This window comes from Leopardus geoffroyi, chromosome X (genome assembly GCF_018350155.1).
Source record: "Leopardus geoffroyi isolate Oge1 chromosome X, O.geoffroyi_Oge1_pat1.0, whole genome shotgun sequence".
Lineage (NCBI taxonomy): Eukaryota > Metazoa > Chordata > Mammalia > Carnivora > Felidae > Leopardus > Leopardus geoffroyi.
In genome coordinates, this window is record NC_059343.1 from 1,496,393 (window position 1) to 1,519,813 (window position 23,421).

At 55.7% G+C, this 23,421-nt stretch overlaps 2 protein-coding genes across 18 annotated transcripts in view; both read left to right on the forward strand.

Moving 5' to 3' along the window:
• CD99 (CD99 molecule (Xg blood group)) overlaps positions 1-2,944 on the forward strand; it is a 31,211-nt gene extending 28,267 nt beyond the window's left edge. For both annotated transcript variants that reach the window (XR_006710793.1, XM_045471447.1), the window contains 2 exons: positions 136-192; positions 1,109-2,944. Coding sequence is in view for 1 of the 2 variants with exons in the window: in XM_045471447.1 (XP_045327403.1) it covers positions 136-192; positions 1,109-1,134 (83 nt within the window). In the remaining variant the exon portion in view is untranslated. The remainder of the gene's footprint in view (positions 1-135; positions 193-1,108) is intronic.
• Positions 2,945-3,887: 943 nt separating this feature from the next.
• Positions 3,888-23,421, forward strand: part of XG (Xg glycoprotein (Xg blood group)) — a 35,897-nt gene continuing 16,363 nt past the window's right edge. For 5 of the 16 annotated variants that reach the window (XM_045471429.1, XM_045471430.1, XM_045471431.1 and 2 more), the window contains exons 1-6: positions 15,289-15,483; positions 17,051-17,092; positions 17,566-17,589; positions 19,496-19,558; positions 21,033-21,095; positions 22,710-22,772. In XM_045471429.1, the coding sequence (XP_045327385.1) occupies positions 15,304-15,483; positions 17,051-17,092; positions 17,566-17,589; positions 19,496-19,558; positions 21,033-21,095; positions 22,710-22,772 (435 nt within the window). In that variant the 5' untranslated portion in view covers positions 15,289-15,303. Of the gene's footprint in view, positions 4,298-6,331; positions 7,415-12,489; positions 12,613-15,123; positions 15,484-17,050; positions 17,093-17,565; positions 17,590-19,495; positions 19,559-21,032; positions 21,096-22,709; positions 22,773-23,421 lie in introns of those variants that run through there. The other 11 variants (XM_045471444.1, XM_045471434.1, XM_045471440.1 and 8 more) reach the window with 11 other exon arrangements.

Here is a 23,421-nt window from a genome sequence, read left to right on the forward strand (position 1 = left end):
GCTGTGTCTGCACCTTTCCTGCTCCTTGTGATGTTGGGGGGCAGGCGGGACGCTGGGGGGCTGATTCAGCCTCACGGATAGGAAGGGGCCTTCTCTGGATTCACCCCTGGGGGCATCTCTTCTGCTTCCTTTCAGCCGACCAAGGTGACGTGAGCTCGAAAAACCAGCAGAGCACCAACTCGGACCAACCTGGTGAGCACAAGGCCGCCGGCCTTTCTGTCTTGTGTCCCATCCACCCGCCCCCATCCCCCTGACTCCGCCGTGCGTCCCCTGGTTGTCCCGGGACAATGCAGGACGTGGGATGTGGACCTTTACGCCCCCATGCTTGCCAGGACGTTGGTTCCCGGACGCAGGATAAACCGGGCTGGGATCCAGGCTTCAGAGGGCACCCACTTTGGTCTCAGACGCTCTTTCAATGCCCATTAGGATGCTTTCCCCACGGTGCATAAGGAGCCGGGAACTCAGCCCCCTGATGCGCAGCAAAGGGTTAAAGGTTCCTTTTCGGAGACGTGGTTTGTTACAGTTCCTTCTGCACAGTTGTCTCAACCTGGTGCAGAATGAGGTCAAGGGGACGGTTTTTTTTTTTTTTAATTGTTTAAATGTTTATTTATTTTTGAGACAGAGAGAGAGAGAGAGAGACAGCAAGGGAGGGGCAGAGAGAGAGGGGGACACGGAATCCGAAACAAGCTCCAGGCTCTGAGTTTTCAGCACAGAGCCCGACGTGGGGCTCGAATTCACAGACCGTGAGATCAGGACCTGAGCCGAACTCGGACGCTCAACCGACTGAGCCCCCCAGGCGCCCCAAATTTAGGATCTTGAAGCACTACTTTTCTGGAAGGCTTGTTGTGTGTTTTTTTTTGTTGGTTTTGTTTTTTTTTTGTAGCTTTTTTTTTTTTTTTTTTTTTTGCTACAGTTGATTGTTCTATGAAATTTCTTGAAATTTCTTTCTCAAGCAGATCAGGGTCAGACTTTGCCGTTGATGGTGCATTTGGAGGTCACGTGTAGCCTATAGTCCCGGAGGCACCTGCTTCTGGGGGTTTTAGGAAGCCGAGAGTCACGGGCGACCGGGACCGGCTTGCAAAGTCGTTTCTTTTTGGTCTGTTTGCAGTTCAGTGGACCCTTCTGGAGAAATAGAAGCTATGCAGCCGTCGAACGCGGCCCCCGTGTTTCCAGCAGGATCCAGCCCCGACCTGCCCACGCCTGTGCTCACGTTGAGGCTCTCTGTCATGTTCTGCTTGACATGTGTTTTTGCCTGTTTGCACCATGCTGGGTGGAGGAACGTCACTAACACCCCGTGTTCATTCGGAGGGGACGCGTGGTCAGCTTATCCGTGGCCGCTAGGGGTTTCCCCAGGGGCTGTGAAAGGCCCACCACGCATCACAAAGTCATTTGAATCCCGACCCCACTGAAGTTCCCCCCACCCCCGCCCCCATCCCGGGAGCTCTGGGCCATTGACCCTGGGAGACAGCGAGACAAGCCTTCAATTAGTGTCCTCAGAATTTCCTTCATTTGGAAGGAGTTTTGTTTTTTTGTTTTTTTTTCAGATCAGACTAATAAAGAAAGAAATAAGGAACCAAGTACTTTTTACTTAAATGCAATGCCATGGGGTGACTCCTAAAGGCTGTGGGACACAGTGGTAGGGCTGTGGTCCCTTTTCTGGGGCTGTGACACAAATGACCGACCTAAGGGTAGCCTTTCAGTTTTGGGATTTTCTTTCTCTGCCTGTTTCCTTCCACCGGTCTTAGGACATCGGGGACAAGGCCTTCTCAGTGTTCAGATACTCCCCTGCAGGGGATACTTCTCTGCATTCAGATACTCCCCTGCATTCAGATACTCCCATGCATCCAGATAACCCTCTGCATCCAAACACTCCCCTCCATCAGATACTCCCCCATAGCAGATGCTTCATATGCAGATACTCCCCTGCATTCAGATACTCCCCAGCATTAGATATTTCATATTCAGATACTCCCTTGCATTCAGATACTCCAGATACTCCCCTGCATTAGATACTTCATATTCAGATACTCCCCTGCATTAGATACTTCATACTCAGATTACCACCCTGCTTTCAGATACTCCCTTGCATTAGATACTTCCGATACTCCCCTGAATTAGATACTTCATAGATACTCCCCTGCATTCAGATACTCCCCTGCATCAGATAGTCCCCTCATTCTTCCATGTGGGTTTTTTGTTGTTGTTGTTGTTGGGAATTTGTTAACTATAACGTCTTTAGAAAATGTTTTAACTGCTTTGATGTGAAAGCTCCCTTTAACTTTGGGGTAAGACTGCCTTGTGGCAGGGCATCTCCTGATGTGTTTCCTAACAGCTTGAAATGAAAGGAAAGCATACTCTTCCTTCTCGAAATAAACAAGGACTTTCGTACATTGAGAAACACTGCCCCCCACCCCCACCCCGTGTAGGGCTCTGCACGCACTGGAAGGCTGCTGACTTGCAGGCTTGTATATACTCTTGGGAAGGCTTCATTGAGATTAATCGCATCCAGGGCAGAAGTTCTGATGTTCCGTTTTTCCGTGGCTCAGGTATGTGCGGAAGTTCCATGTGCGGAACATGGCCGTGGGGAGTCCAGAGGACCTAACACACGCATCTCAAGTGTTGGGGTAGACCAGTTGTCAGGGGGCTGAGGGCTGGGTTATCCAACACAGCTGGGTCCCAGTGCTACCTAACACACAACACCTAGGTTTACAAACGCAGCACACAGGTGTCCACATTCTTCCCGAACGAGCCTTCAGCATCAGACCGTGCACATCGGCTTGCTTTACAGTAAGAAAAAAGTGCATAAAATCGTTTTGTGACTCTGTGAATAACATTGATGTTTTTACAAGCATTGCAGTCCTACTATAAGCATAAATGTCTCCTTACAGGAGAGTAGAGGGGAGCTGTGGGTGACTCATTCATAAATAAATGTATACATGTAAGAGAGATGTCCACGAGGCTTGTTTTTTCCTGGAAGGTGGGTGCACATCTTTCCAGATTCAAGTTCACACCAGGTGCGTTTCATTATAGCTTCACGTCAAGGTCGCACGGACATAAAAAGAAATGTCTGTGGTTGGCGTTGTTACAAGGCTGTGTGTGTGAGATTGTTGACGAGAGCTGCCTGATTGTCCTCCGTATAGGCTGTGCCAATCCATGATATTCCCAGTGGTGTCTCAGATACCTTCCAAAAACCCTCCTGGCTTTATGGGTCCTTGCCACTGTTAGTTGAAAACACAGTATGAAATCAACGTCTTTACTTTGCAGTTCTCTTAACACAGGGGAGGTTGGGAATGTGTGTATGGAAAATTCACTTCTACGGCCATTTCTGGGGGACCCGTTTCAGACGCCCGTTGCCCGTTTTTATATGCATTATTGGCCCTGATGTTATTGGTTCGTGGGAACTCTTTACATATTAAAGATAGTGCCGTTTTTGTTGTGAAGCTTTTTAAAAACTTACTTAAAATTTTTTTTCTAATGTTTATTTTTGAGAGAGACATAGAGCATGAGTGGAGGAGGGGCAGAGAGAGAGGGAGACACAGAATCCCAAGCAGGCTTCAGGCTGTAAGCTGTCAGCACAGAGCCCGACCTGGGGCTCAAGCCTCTCTCAAAAATAAAGAGACATTAAAAAGAAAACATGCGTCCATACAGATTTGAGCAAAGAATTTCCTTATAATTTGTTCAACATTCTCCAGGTCTGTGGGGAACTCTACATCCCATGGTTTTGTATCGTCTCTGTGTCTCCTGTTTCGGTTCTGAAATAATGGTTGGATGATGATTACCTTTGCCATTTCTGTGTTTTTAATTTGTGGCCCGTGTCATTGGCTTTCTCTGGGTTTCCAGGTTCTTGCACACAGACACCCCTTGAGTCGAACTCTTAATTTCCCTGATTCCCCATCCTTTCTTATTGAATATTGTAAATATCCCAGGTCTATCATTTCCTCCGGGCTCAACTGTGGACTCGGAATCTTCTCCTTATTTCTATTTTCCAGAAAGTCACCATTTCCCGTTTTTGTTTTGTTTTGTTTTGTTTTGTCAACTCAAGGGTTTTTGAAGTGTTTTGTTTTTTAATGTCCCCGTGATATTTCTGTGTTCTCAGCTTTCCTGGATTTGGTGACCAGTCTCCCGTTCTGTTGCCGTGTGTGACCAGGGTGGTGTCTGTATCATTTCTGCTTTTTTTTTTCCAGCGAACGGAAGCTTTTCTTTCTGAAAAAGCTCTCTGAACGTGGAAATGCGTGTGGATTCTCGTTGTTTCGGGTGCAGAGGACAGGAACCTGCCTTGTCAGCTGCGTCTGTGCAGGTACCCGTGTGTGTTCCCTCTGATCTCCAGCAGGTGGGGTGGGAGCGTCGTCCTGGGAGTGGGGACACATTATGTGGTCACTCTGCGCCTCCGAAAAAGGGGGTTCAGCAGACCATGTGCCTCCCAGGACGCCACAGTGTGACCGTCACCAGCCTGCAGCCCGGAGTCCAAATCCAACCTGCCATCTGAGAATGGCTTTTAAATTTTTTTTTTTCAACGTTTATTTATTTTTTTGGGACAGAGAGAGACACAGCATGAACGGGGGAGGGGCAGAGAGAGAGGGAGACACAGAATCGGAAACAGGCTCCAGGCTCTGAGCCATCCGCCCAGAGTCCGACGCGGGGCTCGAACTCACGGACCGCGAGATCGTGACCTGGCTGAAGTCGGACGCTTAACCAACTGCGCCACCCAGGCGCCCCTAAGAATGGCTTTTATAACCGCAGGTGGTTTGAAAATCTCTGAGAAGAATAATATTTTATGGCGCGTGAGAATTCTGCCACATTGGAGTTTTAGGGTCCGTAAGTAACATTGGACGGGTGCACACACCTCCCGTTTTCCTGCCAGTGGCTGCCTCCCCTCCCCCCCATAGTGGCCAAATTGAGGGGTTTCTGCAGCGGCTTGCAGAGAGGCTCCAGTGACCCCCCCTTAACCACACTCCCCGGGTTGAGATGGGGTCGCGCTGGGAGGTCATCTCCCGCGAAGGACCCGAGACGGAAGCAAAGACGCTCGGGCCTGCCTTGCACACACTGTGCTCATGATGCTGGGACTGCAGATGCCTCTGTCTGCTCCCAAGATATTTTTGTCACCCTCAAAGGAAACCATCACGTACGGGTTTCCTGGGGCGGCCGTAACACATCCCCACAGACGGGGCAGCTTAAACCACAGGAGCGCGTTGTCTCTCGGTGCTGGAGACCAGAAGTCCGAGATCCAGGCGGGGCAGAGGGTGGTTCCTCCCGGAGGCTCCAGGGGACAGCCTGTTCTGTGTCTGTGTCCCAGCTTCTGGGGGCTGCGGGCGATCCTGGGCGTCCCTTGGCACGTCCCGCCTCTGCCTCCGTGTCCATACGGCCTTCTCCCTGTGTGCCTGTCTGCGTGCGAATTTCTCCCTTCTTATAGGGACCACCGGGCATATGGGGGTCGTGTCTCAGCTGGGCCCAGGGTGACCTCACGTGAAGACACCTGATTACATAGGCACCAACCCTGCAGAGTTACAAGTTACGCCTCCAGGAGATGATTTGGGGGTGGTGCTTTGGGGGGAACCACAATTCACCTCTGCACACTTCCCATCCCTCTGCCCTAAACCCCCAGAAACCACCGATCTCCTTTCTGCCTATGGATTTGCCTGGAGTCTGGCTTCTGTCACTGAACATACAGTTATATTATTTTATTTTATTTTAATGTTTATTTTTGAGAGAGAGAGAGAGAGAGAGAGAGAGAGTGTGTGTGAGCAGGGGAGGGCAGAGAGAGAGGGAGACACAGAATCCGAAACAGGCTCCAGGCTCCGAGCTGTCAGCACAGAGCCCGACGCGGGGCTCGAACTCACGGACCTCGAGATCATGACCTGAGCCCAAGTCGGACGCTCAACCAACCAGGCGCCCCTGATTATACACTTTTAACTGTTTATCCACATTGCAAAGCATGTCAGAGCCGTATTCCTTTTTGTGGTTGGGGACACTGGAAGAAAACACGTTTCTGACCATGTCATCTGCTGTCCTTGACTCTCCCGCCAATGACTGGGGACTCGGAGGTTTCCTTAAAGCATCTCTCTGTCTCTGTCTCTCTCTCCCTCCCTCTCTAGCTCACACACACACACCTGTGTGCACCCCCAAACGCATCTGTTTTATAAGGATGTTCCGTGGACACAGGAAAGACGTTCCCGACACATGCACACATTGCTAGATGCCAGGAAAAATAAATGCAAAATACATCGAGGTTCATTTCCCCTTTTCCATGTCTTTGGCCCAAATTCAGGTTTTTTTTTGGGGGGGGGTAGGGATTTACAAACAGCTTTCACAACCAGGCTTGATGATGATGATGATGATGATGATGAGTTTCTTTTCCCGTGCACTCAGGCCATTTAGGAGTCGGGTTCAGAGCCTTTGGGAAATTGTAACTTTTGTTCCCGATGAGACGGGCGGCCTGCAGGGTGGTGTGGCCAAGCGAGACAGACGAATCACACAGCCTCAGGGGAAACACGCAATCGACTCTGGGAAAATAGGAAAAAAAATCACAGGAAAATAGGAAAAGAAAAACAAACAAACAAAAAAAGTAGGACCCATCAGGAGAGCCGGGTTCTGGGCCCGGAGAAGCACTTTCAAGCCTGAGATCCAGACGCAGGCTGGGTTCTCCCGAGGCCTCTCTCCCCGTGGAGAGAGGTCATTTGCAGCCTGCGCCCCCTTGCGAAGCCTCTTCGGATGCCCCTCTGCGTTCAGACCCTGCCCGCTCCCCCGGCGGCCCGGTGGGTGTCCCCGTGGCCTGCAATGTCACACCGCCCTCCTCTGGTTTCACTTCCTGTGTCCCCTCCGCTCTGTCATCCTAAGCCAGCACCTGGCAGCTCACGGGTGCCCGGCTCAGAACCCGTGTGCGTGCACGGTATTTGTGGAACGAATGCGCGAGCTCCTGTGATGCCCCCCCCCCGCCCCCGCCCCCTCCCCCTCCCCGGAAGCAGAAAGCCTGGAATCCATCCGGCCGTGTGTAGGGAGCGTCCTCCCAGTGCCCGGGGTGGGGGCCTTTGATGTAGCTGAACCTCCCAGGCCTGGCGATGCCTGTTTCCAGCCCTGACGGAGGGCGGGAGGCTGGCTCCGGGTGTGTCCTCGGCGTGCGAGCCCTTGCTGGTCTCACGGGCTCCGGGGTTCGGCGTCTGAGCTCGCGGCCCATTAGCTTCTGGCCGCGAGACTGCCGTTGGGTTCATACTTTCCGCTTGAAACATCGCCTCTGTGCCTTCCAAGCTGGGAGACAGGAAGTCGACACATCGAGGGTGGGGTGGGGTCCGGGAGGCCGGATCTCCCAAGCCGCCGGGCTGCGGCCTCCACGGGGGCTCCTTCCGACTGGCGACAGCCATGGAGAGGCGCTGGGGACTGTTCTGGGTCGCGGTGCTGGGCTTTGTGCTGTGCGTGCAAGGTGAGACCCGGTTTGCCCCGAGGGAGAGCCGGGTGGGCGCCGGGCTGGGGGTCAGCTTGGTTTCCCAATCTCCTTCCCCAGGAACTTCTAGGGAGTAAGTGCCTTTAAGTTGCCGGGCTGGAAGGGAACGCACGGGAGTGAGGTCTTAGGAGAAGGCACACCGGACAGAGGGCCGGTTCGGAGCCCCGGGCTGACGGGGTTCTCTGCCTGGTTCTGTGTCACACTTCAAACACCGCCCTGTTTTGCCGGATGATTCCAGCTGGAAGGGGTGGGATGCCTGCGGCAAATGCCGTGTCCCTGATGCAAAGCATTTGTTCTGACCGTTTGCCTTGGGGTAAAAAACAGAGTTGGAACACGGCTTGGTGGTGGGGGAATGGCGTTTCCAGGGCTTGGTTCTGTTTGTGGCGTCGGGGTGGGGCTGGGCTGGGGGCTGTAGGGGACTGTCCTGAACGCATGAGACGGGGGGAGTGAAACAGCCCCCTCGGTCATGTAAATATTCGCATTCCCAGGAGGCAAGTCTGGGTGGGACATAAGTCTGGGAAATGCCGTGGGTTTGCAGCGGTGACTCAGGTGTCCCTGTTCTGGGGCAGCCCGTGTATCCTGGTCAAGCTGTGTTCGGGGACCAGGACTCGGTTGTCTGGGGGCCGACGTGATGTGGAGGGAGACGCCAGGGCGCCCGGCCCGGGACGCTGGGCGAGACCCTTCCGTTATCAGCGGGACCGGGCACAAGTGATTTTGGGAGCTGCAGTTTCAGCACAGAGAAGCCTAGCTGCACCCACAGCCCCCCTCGGAGAAGCACGTCCGAGACTTTATTCCTAGCAGACTCTCACGCAGCCCGATGATGGTGCCCATTCTTATCGCCGTGTTGCAGATGGGTGCACTGAGGCACGGAGGGGGAGGGGGGATGAGGCACGGAGGGGGAGGGGGGATGAGGCACGGAGGGGGAGCCCCCCGGTGATCAGTGCGTTGGCGCTCGTCCGAAGCAGAAGCAGAAACGAAACTTGCCAAGGTCGGCTCGGCGGTTTGGGTCTGTTGAGCGAAAAGGAAACATACGCCTACGTCCCCGATGTGCTTCCGTTCTCCCTACGGCTGTGGTCTGTCACCTTCCGGTCTATAGATCCCTACTTCTCCCGCGTAAAGATACACCGACTGTCACTCGGACCGTGTCACGGGCTGCGTTCGGGTGCACCCTGCATTTTCTCTTTGCTTCTGGAAACCATGGCGTGTGCCAAAGAGGCAGGCCGGGCCACGCTGGGCCACACCCCAGAAGCCATCCAGAGTCTGTCTGGTTTCTGCGCGTCTTTCTCCGTGGCCCCCATCGTACCTTTGATCTAGCCAATCTGTGGGTGTGCGGGCCCAGCCAGAAGTGGGTCATTTGTTTAGGCTGGCTGCGGTCACCGCGCCTGTCGGTGGGGCCGAACCGGCCCGGCTGTGCAGGGGGGTGGGTCTCAATGCTTGGTGTGCGAGTGACCTGGGAGGGAACTGGATGAAAGGCACCAGGCCAGTGCCCGCCCCTGGAGGTGCTCATTTGGTGAGTGGGTGGGGCTCGGGCCCTGCTGCCCTGAGTCAGCACCGGGCCATCTGGTTTACCCTTGGGTGGAGCCCCGTGGGTCCGTGGCACAAGGGGGCGGCTGCTCTGGGGGTCCCCATTCAGAGACGCATCATCACCCAGCATGGCCGGCCCACAGGTCACATCCCTACGTAGACAGGCCACAGCTGGCCATTCTCAGCGGGGGGCGACATTGACTGCAGGGGAGACTCAGAATATTATCTATTTATCTTTACATCTGCAATCTGCTTACCCATCCCTCCATCATCTATCATTTAGCCATCCGTCCATCCATCTCTATCTACCTATCTATCTACCTGTCTATCCATCCATCCATCATCTCTATCTATCTATCTGTCTATTATATCTCTCATCTCTAGCCATCTATCCATCTCTCATCATCATCATCATCAATGTATACCATTCAGATTCATTTTAAGGAACTGCCCCACAACATGGGGGGCTGGCAAGCCCTAAATCCATAGGGAAGGGTAGAAACCCTGCCGTGTTGTCTCGGAATCCCATCTTCTCTGGGAAACCTCGCCTTCAACTGATCAGAGGCGGCCCACCCATTGTTACCAAGGGTGATACGCTTCTCCCTGCACGAGATTGTAGATGTTAATCCCATCGACAGAGCACCTTCCCGGTGGCATCGAGACTAGTGTTTGACCAAATGTCTGGGCACCGTAGCCCAGGCACGTTGACACAGAAAAATGGCCCATCCGGGATATTTTCACCTTTCCACTTCCACGGTCTGAGATGCCAATTGTGTATATGTTGTTTATTCCTTGTGGGTTGCAAGAAACTGTGTTCTGGACAGAATGCTGACACTTGGGTGGGTGGGTGGGAAAGTCTAATGGGCAGTGGGCATCAGCATTGCTGGGGGACGGGGTCAAAGTGCAGAGTCCCCGGCCGAACCGCCTGTTGTGTGATTGAGCCCCACCCTGGATGCTTTTCTGGTTTCCCAGGTGGTCCTTCTGTCTCAGCAATGTGGGGATCCCCTGCCTCTTATCCAGAGGACATCCTGGGGCTGCTTTCCATGGTGGTTGAACTTTTGTGTGTTTGAGTGTGTTATGGGCTCAACTGTGGGCTCCATATAATGTAGCCCCAACCCCAGGATGGCAGCATGCGACTATATTTGGAGGTGGGGTTTGTAAAGAGTGGATTAAGGTGAAATGAGATAGTATGGTGGACCCTGGGCCCATAAGACTGCTGTCCTTATAAGAAAACGGGAACAGGACACAGGTAAGCAAGGAGAGGGGCCTCGGGAACAACCAGCCTCAGCCCTGCCTGGACCTCAGAGTCCCGGCCTCGGCCCTGCCTGGACCTCAGAGTCCCGGCCTCGGCCCTGCCTGGACCTCAGACCCCCGGCCTCGGCCCTGCCTGGACCTCAGACCCCCGGCCTCGGCCCTGCCTGGACCTCAGAGTCCCGGCCTCGGCCCTGCCTGGACCTCAGACCCCCGGCCTCGGCCCTGCCTGGACCTCAGAGTCCCGGCCTCGGCCCTGCCTGGACCTCAGACCCCCGGCCTCGGCCCTGCCTGGACCTCAGAGTCCCGGCCTCGGCCCTGCCTGGACCTCAGACCCCCGGCCTCGGCCCTGCCTGGACCTCAGACCCCCGGCCTCGGCCCTGCCTGGACCTCAGAGTCCCGGCCTCGGCCCTGCCTGGACCTCAGAGTCCCGGCCTCGGCCCTGCCTGGACCTCAGACCCCCGGCCTCGGCCCTGCCTGGACCTCAGACCCCCGGCCTCGGCCCTGCCTGGACCTCAGAGTCCCGGCCTCGGCCCTGCCTGGACCTCAGAGTCCCGGCCTCGGCCCTGCCTGGACCTCAGACCCCCGGCCTCGGCCCTGCCTGGACCTCAGACCCCCGGCCTCGGCCCTGCCTGGACCTCAGAGTCCCGGCCTCGGCCCTGCCTGGACCTCAGACCCCCGGCCTCGGCCCTGCCTGGACCTCAGAGTCCCGGCCTCGGCCCTGCCTGGACCTCAGACCCCCGGCCTCGGCCCTGCCTGGACCTCAGAGTCCCGGCCTCGGCCCTGCCTGGACCTCAGAGTCCCGGCCTCGGCCCTGCCTGGACCTCAGACCCCCGGCCTCGGCCCTGCCTGGACCTCAGACCCCCGGCCTCGGCCCTGCCTGGACCTCAGAGTCCCGGCCTCGGCCCTGCCTGGACCTCAGAGTCCCGGCCTCGGCCCTGCCTGGACCTCAGAGTCCCGGCCTCGGCCCTGCCTGGATCTCAGAGTCCCGGCCTCGGCCCTGCCTGGATCTCAGAGTCCCGGCCTCGGCCCTGCCTGGATCTGACTCCCGGCCTCGGCCCCGCCTGGATCTCAGACTCCCAGCCTCAGCCCTGCCTGGATCTCAGACTCCCAGCCTCGGCCCTGCCTGGATCTGACTCCCAGCCTCAGCCCCGCCTGGATCTCAGACTCCCAGCCTCAGCCCCGCCTGGATCTCAGACCCCCAGCCTCGGCCCTGCCTGGACCTCAGACCCCCAGCCTCGGCCGTGCCTGGACCTCAGAGTCCCGGCCTCGGCCCTGCCTGGACCTCAGATTCCCGGCCTCGGCCCTGCCTGGACCTCAGATTCCCGGCCTCGGCCCTGCCTGGACCTCAGAGTCCCGGCCTCAGCCCCACCTGGATCTCAGACTCCCAGCCTCGGCCCTGCCTGGATCTCAGAGTGCCAGCCTCGGCCCTGCCTGGACCTCAGACTCCCGGCCTCAGCTCTCCTTGGATCTCAGACTCCCAGCTTCAGTCCCTGCTGGACCTCACACTCCCAGCCTTGGCCTTGCCTGGATCTCAGATTCTAGGCCTTGGCCCTACCTGGACCTCAGACCCCCAGCCTCGGCCCTGTCTGCATCTCGGACTCCAGCCTCCAGCACCAGGAGGGGATACATGTGTGTTGTTCAAGCCCCATGGTCTGTGGGATTTTCTTCCTGCAGATACAGGAAACTAATCAAAGCCATTGCTCTGCAAAATGAAGTCCACAGCCCTCCAGCCTCAGTTTCCCCTAGGAGGTGGCGAGAGACGCAGCCTCTCTGGCACAGTCAGACCTGCCTCGCCAGAGTGTGTGAGTTACCGGGTCCTGAGGGACCTGTGTGCACGTGTCCTGCCAGGAAGGCTGGCTTAGGCCACACCGGCCGACACGGCCTGGTCGGGCACTCTGCATTTCATGGCAGATGTCTTCCTTGGGTGACAAACGCCCAGCCCTTGGTGGAGTGTGACCAGATCCTTCTCCTCCAGGGACTGTGCACGTGGGGCCAAGTGACTTTGATCAAAAAGGGAGCTTGGGACGCTAGGAACCGGGACAACTGGTTGACCTTGCCAGGCGCGGTTCAGCTGCAGGGCAGGGAGGAAGGGGCGGGGCTGGAGGAGCAAGGGTTCCCCAAGACCACCTGCACGGCTCCAGGGAGGGTCTGTCCTGCCGTCCTTGCACGTTCACCCTCAGCTGTGTGCAGCGCGACAGGCAGCCCCGCCTTCCATTCCGTTTGCTGGAATCCAGACCCTGAGGAGCGACGCAGCCTGTGACGGGTTGATTCGCAGCTGCTCCGGGGGCAGAATGTGGAGCCCGCCCGGGACGTGCCCCCCTGGGCTCGCCACCTCCTTCCCTTCCTCGCTGTCCTTGCAAACGCAAACTGCCAGCCTCCGCGGATTGCGAAAGAGCCCGGTAGTATGCTTTCTGTCCATATACATTTCTTTTTATGTGTCTTTCTTTTGTTTTGAGAGAGAGAGACACACAGAGTGCAAGGGGGGAGGGGCAGAGAGAGAGGGAGACACAGAATCCAAAGCAGGCCCCAGGTTCTGAGCTGTCGGCACAGAGCCCGACACGGGGCTCGAGCCCATGAATGACGAGACCATGACCTGAACTAAAGTCAGACGCTTAACCGAAGAAACCACCCAGGCGGCCCCCCCATATATATATATATATATATTTTTTTTTTTTTTTTTTTTGAAAGAACGACTGTGCAGAGTCAAAGGCGGGACCTTCCAGTGCTGCCTGGAGGGCACCAAGATTTATTCCCTGGGTGTCCTTGCTCCAGCAACGTCCCCCATGTGGGGTTCCTGGATGACAAGATCGGACCCTATAGATTGAAGGCGCCCAGAGTGGGTCTCTCGAGGGCAGGTGACCCAGAAGGCTTGGTTTCCATTAACCCCGGTCCAGGGGCCATCAGTAAAACCCCTATGCGAGGGAATGACAGGTGATGTTCCTGTGGGGGCACAGCTACGGGGACGTTGCTTGGGAACAGCCTGGGCGAGGTCACAAGTGGGGGACGGGACACACGATGGCTGCGCGGACGGTAATTACATTCCAGGGCGTTGTGAATCTGTTGCTAATACTGTAATGGGTGCCAAAGCCTCCGATGATAACCGTGGTTGCTTTTTATTTTTTCCTTTATTGTTTTCTGCTTTTAAGAGATCGCCTGAGGCCGATTTTCTCCTTTAGAAAGCAGTTGGGGCACGGGAGCTGGGGTGCGGTGTTTTGGGGAGGGGAGCTCGGGTGCAGCGTTGGGGGAGGGGAGCTCGGGTGCATGACCTCGCTTGTGGCTCCTGGTCTGCGTGGACCCTGCGCTGCAAAGCCACACCCTCTTCAGGCTCTGAGTTGTTACTATTGTTGCGACCACAACCGTGCCATGCGTCCTATTCACTTGAGGGTCTGGATAGAAACTTAGAGATTCCGGGTGTCAAAAGTCCAGGAGGACCCACGTTGGAGTCTCGTGGGGGTAGAGGGGCCGCCTCCCCGCCTTACTTACTGGACACAATTCCTCCAAGAGCTACTCAACACCCCCCACCCCGCGCCCGAACAGTTGTGGGGTTTTTTTGTTTGTGTGTGTGTGTGTGTGTTTGCGGGAGGAGAGTGGGGGTCTTGTGGATAAGGCTAACCGCAAGCCTCCCGCTAACAGGGACCAGGGTGAACGCGCTCATCCCCAGGATGTCAGCTGGATCACCAACGTCCCAATCCCAGAATACAGGAGGCTACTTCGTCCCCCCGGGGTCGCGGATCCCAAAACATGTGGGTTTGATTAAAAGTCCCCGAGGCAGATCAGAAACAGATCTTGGGACACGAGCCTGATCTCATGCTCTGAGTGTAGAATCATGCTGATGGAAACAACTGCCTCGGGAGCACCCTGCCCACCCCCCAACCCCTCTCAGGTGTCCCCAGAGAGCAGCCCCAGGATCACCCATCCTCATACGAGTGAGCGACCTTGCAGGCTGCCCCGTTCGCAGGACTGGATGGTCCCCATACGGGCGCCTGATGCTAGCCAGGGTCACCAGCTTACGCAAGAGGTCCCGGGGAGACCCCCTCCCACCCCCGGCTGCGTGAGTCACACTCACACATGAGCCCGGGGAAGTTTCCAAAGCTGGGAAGGGCGCACCCAGGCCCTGGGGTCAGGCAGAGGCGGCTGTCAGGGTTCCCACACCCAGTGCATAGAGCCCCGGGGTGGGAACAGGCATTTGAGACACGCCAGGCGGGTGGAGCACAGAACACAGCCCCCTCGGCTTATCTGGGGCGAGGGGCGTGGCCGGAGCAGGTTGGCAGAGATTCCTGGGCGCTGGAGTAATTGCGGGGTGCTTGCAGCATCCGGGGCGGGGCGCACAGAGCGCGGCGATGGCTATTGGTGAGCCGTCAGGGCCTTGGGGGGTGCGGGGGGGGGGTGCAGGGGCTGTGCACCTGCCACAGCCCCGCAGAGCCCTGGGAGGGGGTATCTGCGCCCCTCCCCCCGCCTGCACGAGGGTGGACAGAGCATTCCAGCATTCCAGGCTGTTCCCTGCACGCACGAGGAGCTCACAGAACCTGGTCAGGCGGAGGGGTGTCCGGAGGGACGCGGCACCTCCCAGACTTACAAGCGGCTCTCTGTGCGATTTGCTCGCGTCTGGACCGTGGGCCTGCTGATGGGTGCATCCCGGCCTCAGTTTGCCCTCCCCAAAGAGGCTTGTCCCGGCTCAGGAGGCACCTGCCTGGGGACGTGCCGGCCCCCAGGGACCTGGCTCCCTCAGCAAAGAGAGTAGAGCCCGTCACGTGGTATCGCAGTCGGGCGCTGACCCCAGGCGGGACCTGCAAACGGGCTCCAGTGCGGGTGCAACCCAGGCCCATGTGAGGAGGCCACCCGGTGTCGGGGGGGGGGGGGGGGTAGGTGGCACCTTCTTCGCCCACGCTCAGGCTCCCTCCGGGCGCAGGGTCAAGCCTGACGCTGCCAGGGGGTCCAGTGCGAATGCTGAGTCCGCCCTCAGGCTCCTGATCTGCACCCTGCGCATGGTAACTGACCCACATGCTGCCGTGTGCGGAAGGCCTGCCTCGTGCAAATGCACGATCGCCCAGAGTCACGTGGGCCGAGCTCAGACACATGTGATTCCCTTCATGGAGGCATCTAGTCTCGGCCGGTCTGCAGACGCAGGAGCAAACCGAGTCCTGGTCCCTTGGGTCGGGCTGGTCTGGGTGTGCTTTGCAAACACTGGACTCTTCTGGAAACAGAGGCGGTGGCTGCAGAGAGGTTCTTCATGTGTCTCCTTTGCAAACACTGGAACCTTCTGGAAACAGATAGACGTGGCAAGTGCAGAGGTGATGCTCCTGGGTGTGCTTTGCAAACACTGGAATCTTCTGCAAACAGGAGATGGCCGCACAGGGGATGTTCCTGGGTCCCTTTTGCAAACACTGGGATCTTCTGGAAACAGAGGCGGTAGCTGCAGAGGGGATGTTCCTGGGTCCCCTTTGCAAACGGCGGAATCTCCTGGAAGCAGACGTGTTGGTTGCACAGGCTGTGAACGGGCTGTCCTAGTGTGCGCCTGAAATGGACGGATGGCGTGATTGGCAAATGGTACCTCAGTGAAGCTGTTTTAGAAAAAGCTCTTCCCCCAAAGAGTCGATGGAAAGTGGCCGGAATCCGAAAGGCAGTGTCACGTTGTGATTAGGAAGCAGCAAAGGGACGGGGGCTGTGCAAGCGACGAACTCGGGGCAGCCCGGCCTCCCTCAGCTCATTGAAACGATTTTTTTGTGTTTACGTGAAATGCACGCCGGCACGGGAAGTGGGGGAAGGGGCTGGTTTGCGCGGTTTGGGAAAGGGTTTGGGGACAGTAGTGGAGAGCGACAGGACCGTGGTGGCTGGGCCCGCATTCCACTTCTCTCTGTCCCAGAGGGAAGGGAAATGCCCGCCCTTCTGGACAGATACTTCCCCGGAGCGTTTCCTAAGCTAGAAAGCAGGGGAGAGGCTGGCTCCTGAGGGGAGGGGGGGGGGCGCCTCCCCAAATTCGTGCAATGCAAGGACGAGCCGGAGGCCCGGGAAAGCCTTGGGGCCGAGCCCAGTTTGCAAGCGTCTGGCCACAAAGTGAACGTAAGGCTCCCTTGGGAGGGGGAGGTTGGGGCTCCGGGTTCAGGAGGAGGAAACGAGCACGAGCGCGTTCTGTGTCTTCTGGGAGGCGCTGTCTCGCGGGAGCTCAGCCGGGGGCCAGGCTGTGGCTTCAGGGGCAGAGGGGGAAGCTGGGTACAGCCTCGACTCCTTGGTGGCACCCTGGGGCCCCGGCAGCCGCTGGAGCGGCTCACGAGTAAAGCGGCACCTTCCAAATGGCTCGCGGGCCACCTCCTCCGGGAAGCCCTCCGGGAGTGCTCGCACAGGTGCCTGTTTTGGGTCCGTCCCTGCGGCAGCCTGTCCCTCCCTGCAGGGCCTGTCACATGCCTGTCCCCCCCGTTGAGGAACCAGGAAGCAGGGCGCACGGGGTTCGTTGTCACACCCCCGGCTCCCAGCAGCGTTCGCGGAAGGTGTGGCTCCTTCAGGGGTTTCCAGAACATCCCTGTGTTGGTTCTGCTCCGCAGCTGGAAGCCGCTGAGATCCCAGAAGGATTTCTTCCTCCGTTCACACAGCCACGGAACGATAATCTGCCTTAAGATGTGTGTCGATCGAGAGCCACCGGGTGCCGGGAGAGGGCAGATACTCATCTGACAAACACATTGACCCTCCGCGGGGCTCACTGGGGGTTGCCCTTTGCACGGAGGCCCCTGCGTGGCTTAGCAAGTGGGAGGATGGGGCAGACTGGAGCAGCCAAGGGTCAGGAGCCAGCCCCCCTCCCCATTTCTCCTGTCTGTGTGACTCACACCCTCTGTGCCCCCACAGGTCAACGTGATTTTGATTTGGCCGATGCCCTCGATGACCCCGGTGAGTGACTGTATTTCTTGGGGGCGTTGGTTCTGGGGTCTGGGGGGGGCCTCCCTGCTGGCGGGTTCGCGGGCACCTCCACCGACAGGGCTGCTAGCTGTCCCCGTGGGGAAGGGGCACGTGATTGCAGAGATCCCAGCCCGGCCTTTCTGCCAGCCTGAACCTGGCCAGGCAGTGTGGCTGCTAGAAACCTGCATATGTGGCTCCTTGAAGGGTCTGTCTCTCTCGCTAAACTTCCTCCCAGCCCCACAGCCCTACACAGCTCCCAGGAAGACCGGTAGGTATGGATGGTGTGCGCATTTTCTTTCTTTTTCTTTTTTTTTCCCTCCTAAATACAAATTGGAATTTGTGTCCAAAGCACGTAAAGTTTGGTGCCTTGAGATCTTTCACTTTCTCTGAGGATGCGAACGATTCTTTGAGCTGTGTATAAACCCGTGATGCTCATTCAACTTGTTTTCTCTCTTTGTTCACAGAGCCCACCAAGAAGCCAAGCTCAGGTGAGTGGCCATGAGGGTGGCCAGGAGTGAGCCCACGCCTGGGAGTCCGGGGTGTTTATGGGGGGCTGCTGAGTGTGCAAAGGAGGTGCAGATAGCTCCAAGCAGTCATTGGGGAAATGCAAATCAAAGTCCCCGGGAGACATCACCGCGTCCCTACCAGGACAGCTAGAATCAAAATGTGCAACATAGCAAGCGTGGGTGAGGTGGGGAGAAAGCAGAACCCACACCCTCCCGACCTCGTGCATGTGCTGGTAAGAATGGAAAACGGTGAGGCTGTGTGGAAAACACTGTGGCCTCAAACCAAATAGCTAAGAACAGAATTTCTACGGGACCCAGCAACGCCACGCCTACGTATAGACCAGCAAGAGTTGAAAACAGGGAGTCCAGCAAATGTGGACATCCACATTCACAGCACGGTGATTCACAATAGCAAAAAGGTGGTAAGGACTTAATGTCCATGGAGGGAGGGAAAGATAGATGGGTGGATGGATGGATGGATGGATGGTTGGATGCGTGGGTGGATAAGTGGATGGATGATGGATGGATGGGTATATGGGCAGATAACTGGATGGGTGAATGGATGGATGGATGGATGGATGGATAGGTAAGTCGGTGGGTGTATAAATGGGTAGGTTGTTGGACAGATGGATGGATACATGAATGTGTAGATGAAAGAAATGATGGACGGATGGATGGATGGATGGATGGTTGGATGCGTGGGTGGATAAGTGGATGGATGATGGATGGATGGGTATATGGGCAGATAACTGGATGGGTGAATGGATGGATGGATGGATGGATGGATAGGTAAGTCGGTGGGTGTATAAATGGGTAGGTTGTTGGACAGATGGATGGATACATGAATGTGTAGATGAAAGAAATGATGGACGGATGGATGGATGTATGGGTGGATGGATGCGTGGGTGGATGGGTGCGTGGATGGGTGGTTGGATGGATGGATGGGTGAGTGGGTGGGTGGATAAGTGGATGGATGATGGATGGACAGGTGTATGGGCAGATAAGTGCATGGGTGAATGGATAGGTGGATGGTTGGATGGGTGGATGGATGGATGGATGGATGGATGGATGGGTGGATGGATAGATGGGTGGATGACTGGATGGGTGCATGGGCAGATGAGTGGATGGGTGAATGGATAGGGGGATGGTTGGATGAGTCGGTGGGTGGATGGATGGCAGGATGGTTGGATGGGTGGGTGGATAATGGATGGATAGGTGTATGGGCAGATAAGTGGATGGGTGAATAGGTAGGTGGATGGGTGGATGGATGGATGGTTGAATGGGTGGGTGGGTGGATGGATACAGGGATGGATGGATGGATGGATGGGTGGATGGATAGATAGAATGGATGGGTGAATGGATGGATGGTTGCATGGATGCATGCATGCATGGATGCATGGATGGATGGGTGTATGGGCAGATGAGTGGATGGGTGAATGGATAGGTGGATGGTTGGATGGGTGAATGGATGGGTGGGTGGGTAGATGGATGGATGGATGCATGGATGCATGGATGCCTGGGTGGTTGGATGGGTCAATGGATGGATGGGTGGTTGGGTGGATGGATAGATGAATGGATGATTGGATGGGTGGATGGGCAGATGAGTGGATGGGTGAATGGATAGGTGTATGGGTGGTTGGGTGTGTGTGTGTGTGTGTGTGTGTGTGTGCACCCATGTGGGGTTTTTCTTGAAGTTCTAGTTTTGACATTTTTACACCCAGAGGCTCAGGGACGATCTGTGGTCCATGATCATCTGTGACACCGCGGGCAGTAGATGTGAGTGCAATATCGAGGCGTCTATCCCGGTGTTGACGCTCCTGTTCTACAACCTGCTGTGAACAGAAGACTACTTTTCTCTGCTAAGAGGGCACTGTCGTTTTCCCCGCAGATATCTACCCCAGACCGAAGCCCCCATATCACCCACAGCCAGGCATGCCCGACAACAGTGGAGGTAAGTCTTGTCCCCCTCCAGACTCCTCTCCACCCTGCTTGGATGAAGCCTGCCGTGTCTCCCCTGCGGGTCTTCCTCCAGCCGCCTTTGAAGTAGGGAACGGCTCTCCCTGCAGGAAACCGAGTCTCACCCGTAAGCAGGGGGAGCTGGCAGGGTGAACCCGCAGCACGCATTTTATTTCCTGTTGCTCTGACCGCTGCATAGTAGGGTGTGCTTGGTGGATAGTGAACGTTATTGCGATGCATTTTTTAAAAATTTGTTTAATGTTTTTTTAAATTTATTTTTGACACAGCGAGAGACAGAGAATGACCAGGGAAGGGGCAGAGAGAGGGGGAAACACAGAATCCAAAGCAGGCTCCAGGCTCTGAGCTGTCAGCACAGAGCCTGACGTGGGGCTCAAACTCACGTGCTGTGAGATCATGAGCTGAGCTGAAGTCGGACACTTAACCAACTGAGCCACCCAGGCGCCCCGTGATGCATTTTTAATTAGGCTGAGGACTTTTCCTTTTTCGCTTGTTTGCACGGTTCCAAATTCAGTCCCCCCAAAAAGTCCACATGCATTGTGCTGTGTACTGTACATCATTCATCCTCAGTGTGTGCTTGGGTTCAAAGGCTTGGCAGACACAGTTCCCGTAGATTTCTTTAAAAAAATTAAGCAAAAGGAAATATTGATGGTGGATGGATGGGTGGGTGGATGGATGGAGAGATGGAGGTATGGATGGATGGATGGATAGATAGATGGATGGGCGGATGAGTGGATGGGTGGATGGATGGGTGGACTGACGGGTGGGTGGGTGGATGGATGGACAGGTGGGTGGATAGATGGACAGGCGGATAGGTGGATAGGTGGGTGGACAGATGGGTGGATGGGTCGGTGGATGGATGGATGGATAGATAGAGAGAGAGATGGATAGATGCATGGGTGGGTGGGTGGGCGGATGGATGGATGGATGGATGGATAGGTGGGTGGGTGGATGGACAGGTGGATGGGTAGGTGGGTGGATGGATAGATGGATGGATGGACGGACAGATGGTTGGATGGATGGATAGGTGGATGGATGGATAGATAGATACATACATACATATGGTGGATGGATGGTTGGATGGATGGACAGATGGGTGGGTGGATAGATGGATGGATGGGTCGGTGGATGGATGGATGGATAGATAGATAGATAGATAGATAGATAGATGGATAGGTGGATAGGTGGATGGATGGGTGGGTAGATGAGCGGTTAGAGTGTGTTTGTGTCTGTGTGTGTGTGCGCACATGCACCCTTGTGGGGTTTTTCTTTAAGTTCTAGTTTTGAGATTTTTACATCCAGAGATTCGGGGACGTTCCATGGTCCATGGTCTTCTGTGACACCACGGGCAGCAGACGTGAGCACAGTAGAGCCTCTATCGTGATCTACAGGATGCTGCGAACAGAAGGCTACTTTTCTCTGCTAAGAGGGCACTGTCATTTTCCCCGCAGGTATCTACCCCAGACCGAAGCCCCCGTATCACCCACAGCCAGGCATGCCCGACAACAGTGGAGGTAAGTCTTGTCCCCCTCCAGACTCCTCTCCACCCTGCTTGGATGAAGCCTGCCGTGTCTCCCCTGCGGGTCTTCCTCCAGCCGCCTCTGAAGTAGGGAACGGCTCTCCCTGCAGGAAACCGAGTCTCACCCGTAAGCAGGGGGAGCTGGCAGGGTGAACCCACAGCATGCATTTTATTTCCTGTTGCTCTGACCGCTGCATAGTAGGGTGTGCTTGGTGGATAGTGAACGTTATTGCGATGCATTTTTTAAAAATTTGTTTAATGTTTTTTTAAATTTATTTTTGACACAGCGAGAGACAGAGAATGACCAGGGAAGGGGCAGAGAGAGGGGGAAACACAGAATCCAAAGCAGGCTCCAGGCTCTGAGCTGTCAGCACAGAGCCTGACGTGGGGCTCAAACTCACGTACTGTGAGATCATGAGCTGAGCTGAAGTCAGACACTTAACCAACTGAGCCACCCAGGCGCCCCGTGATGCATTTTTAATTAGGCTGAGGACTTTTCCTTTTTCGCTTGTTTGCACGGTTCCAAATTCAGTCCCCCCAAAAAGTCCACATGCATTGTGCTGTGTACTGTACATCATTCATCCTCAGTGTGTGCTTGGGTTCAAAGGCTTGGCAGACACTGTTCCCGTAGATTTCTTTAAAAAAATTAAGCAAAAGGAAATATTGACGGTGGATGGATGGGTGGGTGGATGGATGGAGAGATGGAGGTATGGATGGATGGATAGATAGATGGATGGGCGGATGAGTGGATGGGTGGATGGATGGGTGGACTGACGGGTGGGTGGGTGGATGGATGGACAGGTGGGTGGATAGATGGACAGGTGGATGGGTGGGTGGGTGGATGGATGTGTGGTTGGATGGGTGGGTGGGCAGATGAGTGGTTGGGTGGATGGGTGGGTGGGTGGATGGATGGATGGATGGATGGGTAGATAGATGGACAGGCGGATAGGTGGATAGGTGGGTGGACAGATGGGTGGATGGGTCGGTGGATGGATGGATGGATAGATAGAGAGAGAGAGAGAGATGGATAGATGCATGGGTGGGTGGGTGGGCGGATGGGTGGATGGGCGGGTGGGCGGATGGATGGATGGATGGATAGGTGGGTGGGTGGATGGACAGGTGGATGGGTAGGTGGGTGGATGGATAGATGGATGGATGGATGGACGGATGGTTGGATGGATGGATAGGTGGATGGATGGATAGATAGATAGATACATACATATGATGGATGGATGGTTGGATGGATGGATGGATGGACAGATGGGTGGGTGGATAGATGGATGGATGGGTCGGTGGATGGATGGATGGATAGATAGATAGATAGATGGATAGGTGGATAGGTGGATGGATGGGTGGGTAGATGAGCGGTTAGAGTGTGTTTGTGTCTGTGTGTGTGTGCGCGCGCATGCACCCTTGTGGGGTTTTTCTTTAAGTTCTAGTTTTGACATTTTTACATCCAGAGATTCGGGGACGTTCCATGGTCCATGGTCTTCTGTGACACCACAGGCAGCAGATATGAGCGCAGTAGAGCCTCTATCGTGATCTACAGGATGCTGCCAACAGAAGGCTACTTTTCTCTGCTAAGAGGGCACTGTCATTTTCCCCGCAGGTATCTACCCCAGACCGAAGCCCCCGTATCACCCACAGCCAGGCATGCCCGACAACAGTGGAGGTAAGTCTTGTCCCCCTCCAGACTCCTCTCCACCCTGCTTGGATGAAGCCTGCCGTGTCTCCCCTGCGGGTCTTCCTCCAGCCGCCTCTGAAGTAGGGAACGGCTCTCCCTGCAGGAAACTGAGTCTCACCCGTAAGCAGGGGGAGCTGGCAGGGTGAACCCACAGCATGCATTTTATTTCCTGTTGCTCTGACCGCTGCAAAGTAGGGTCTGCTTGGCGGATAGTGAATGTTATTGCAATGCATTTTTTAAAATTTGTTTAATGTTTTTTTAATTTATTTTTGAGACAGAGAGAAACAGAGAATGAGCAGGGAAGGGGAAGAGAGATAGGGAAACACAGAATCCAAAGCAGGCTCCAGGCTCTGTTTGAGCTATCAGCACAGAGCCTGATGCGGGGCTCAAACTCACGGACTGCGAGATCATGAGCTGAGCTGAAGTCAGACACTTAACCAACTGAGCCACCCAGGCGCCCCGTGATGCATTTTTAATTAGGCTGAGGACTTTTCCTTTTTCGCTTGTTTGCACGGTTCCAAATTCAGTCCCCCCAAAAAGTCCACATGCATTGTGCTGTGTACTGTACATCATTCATCCTCAGTGTGTGCTTGGGTTCAAAGGCTTGGCAGACACTGTTCCTGTAGATTTCTTTAAA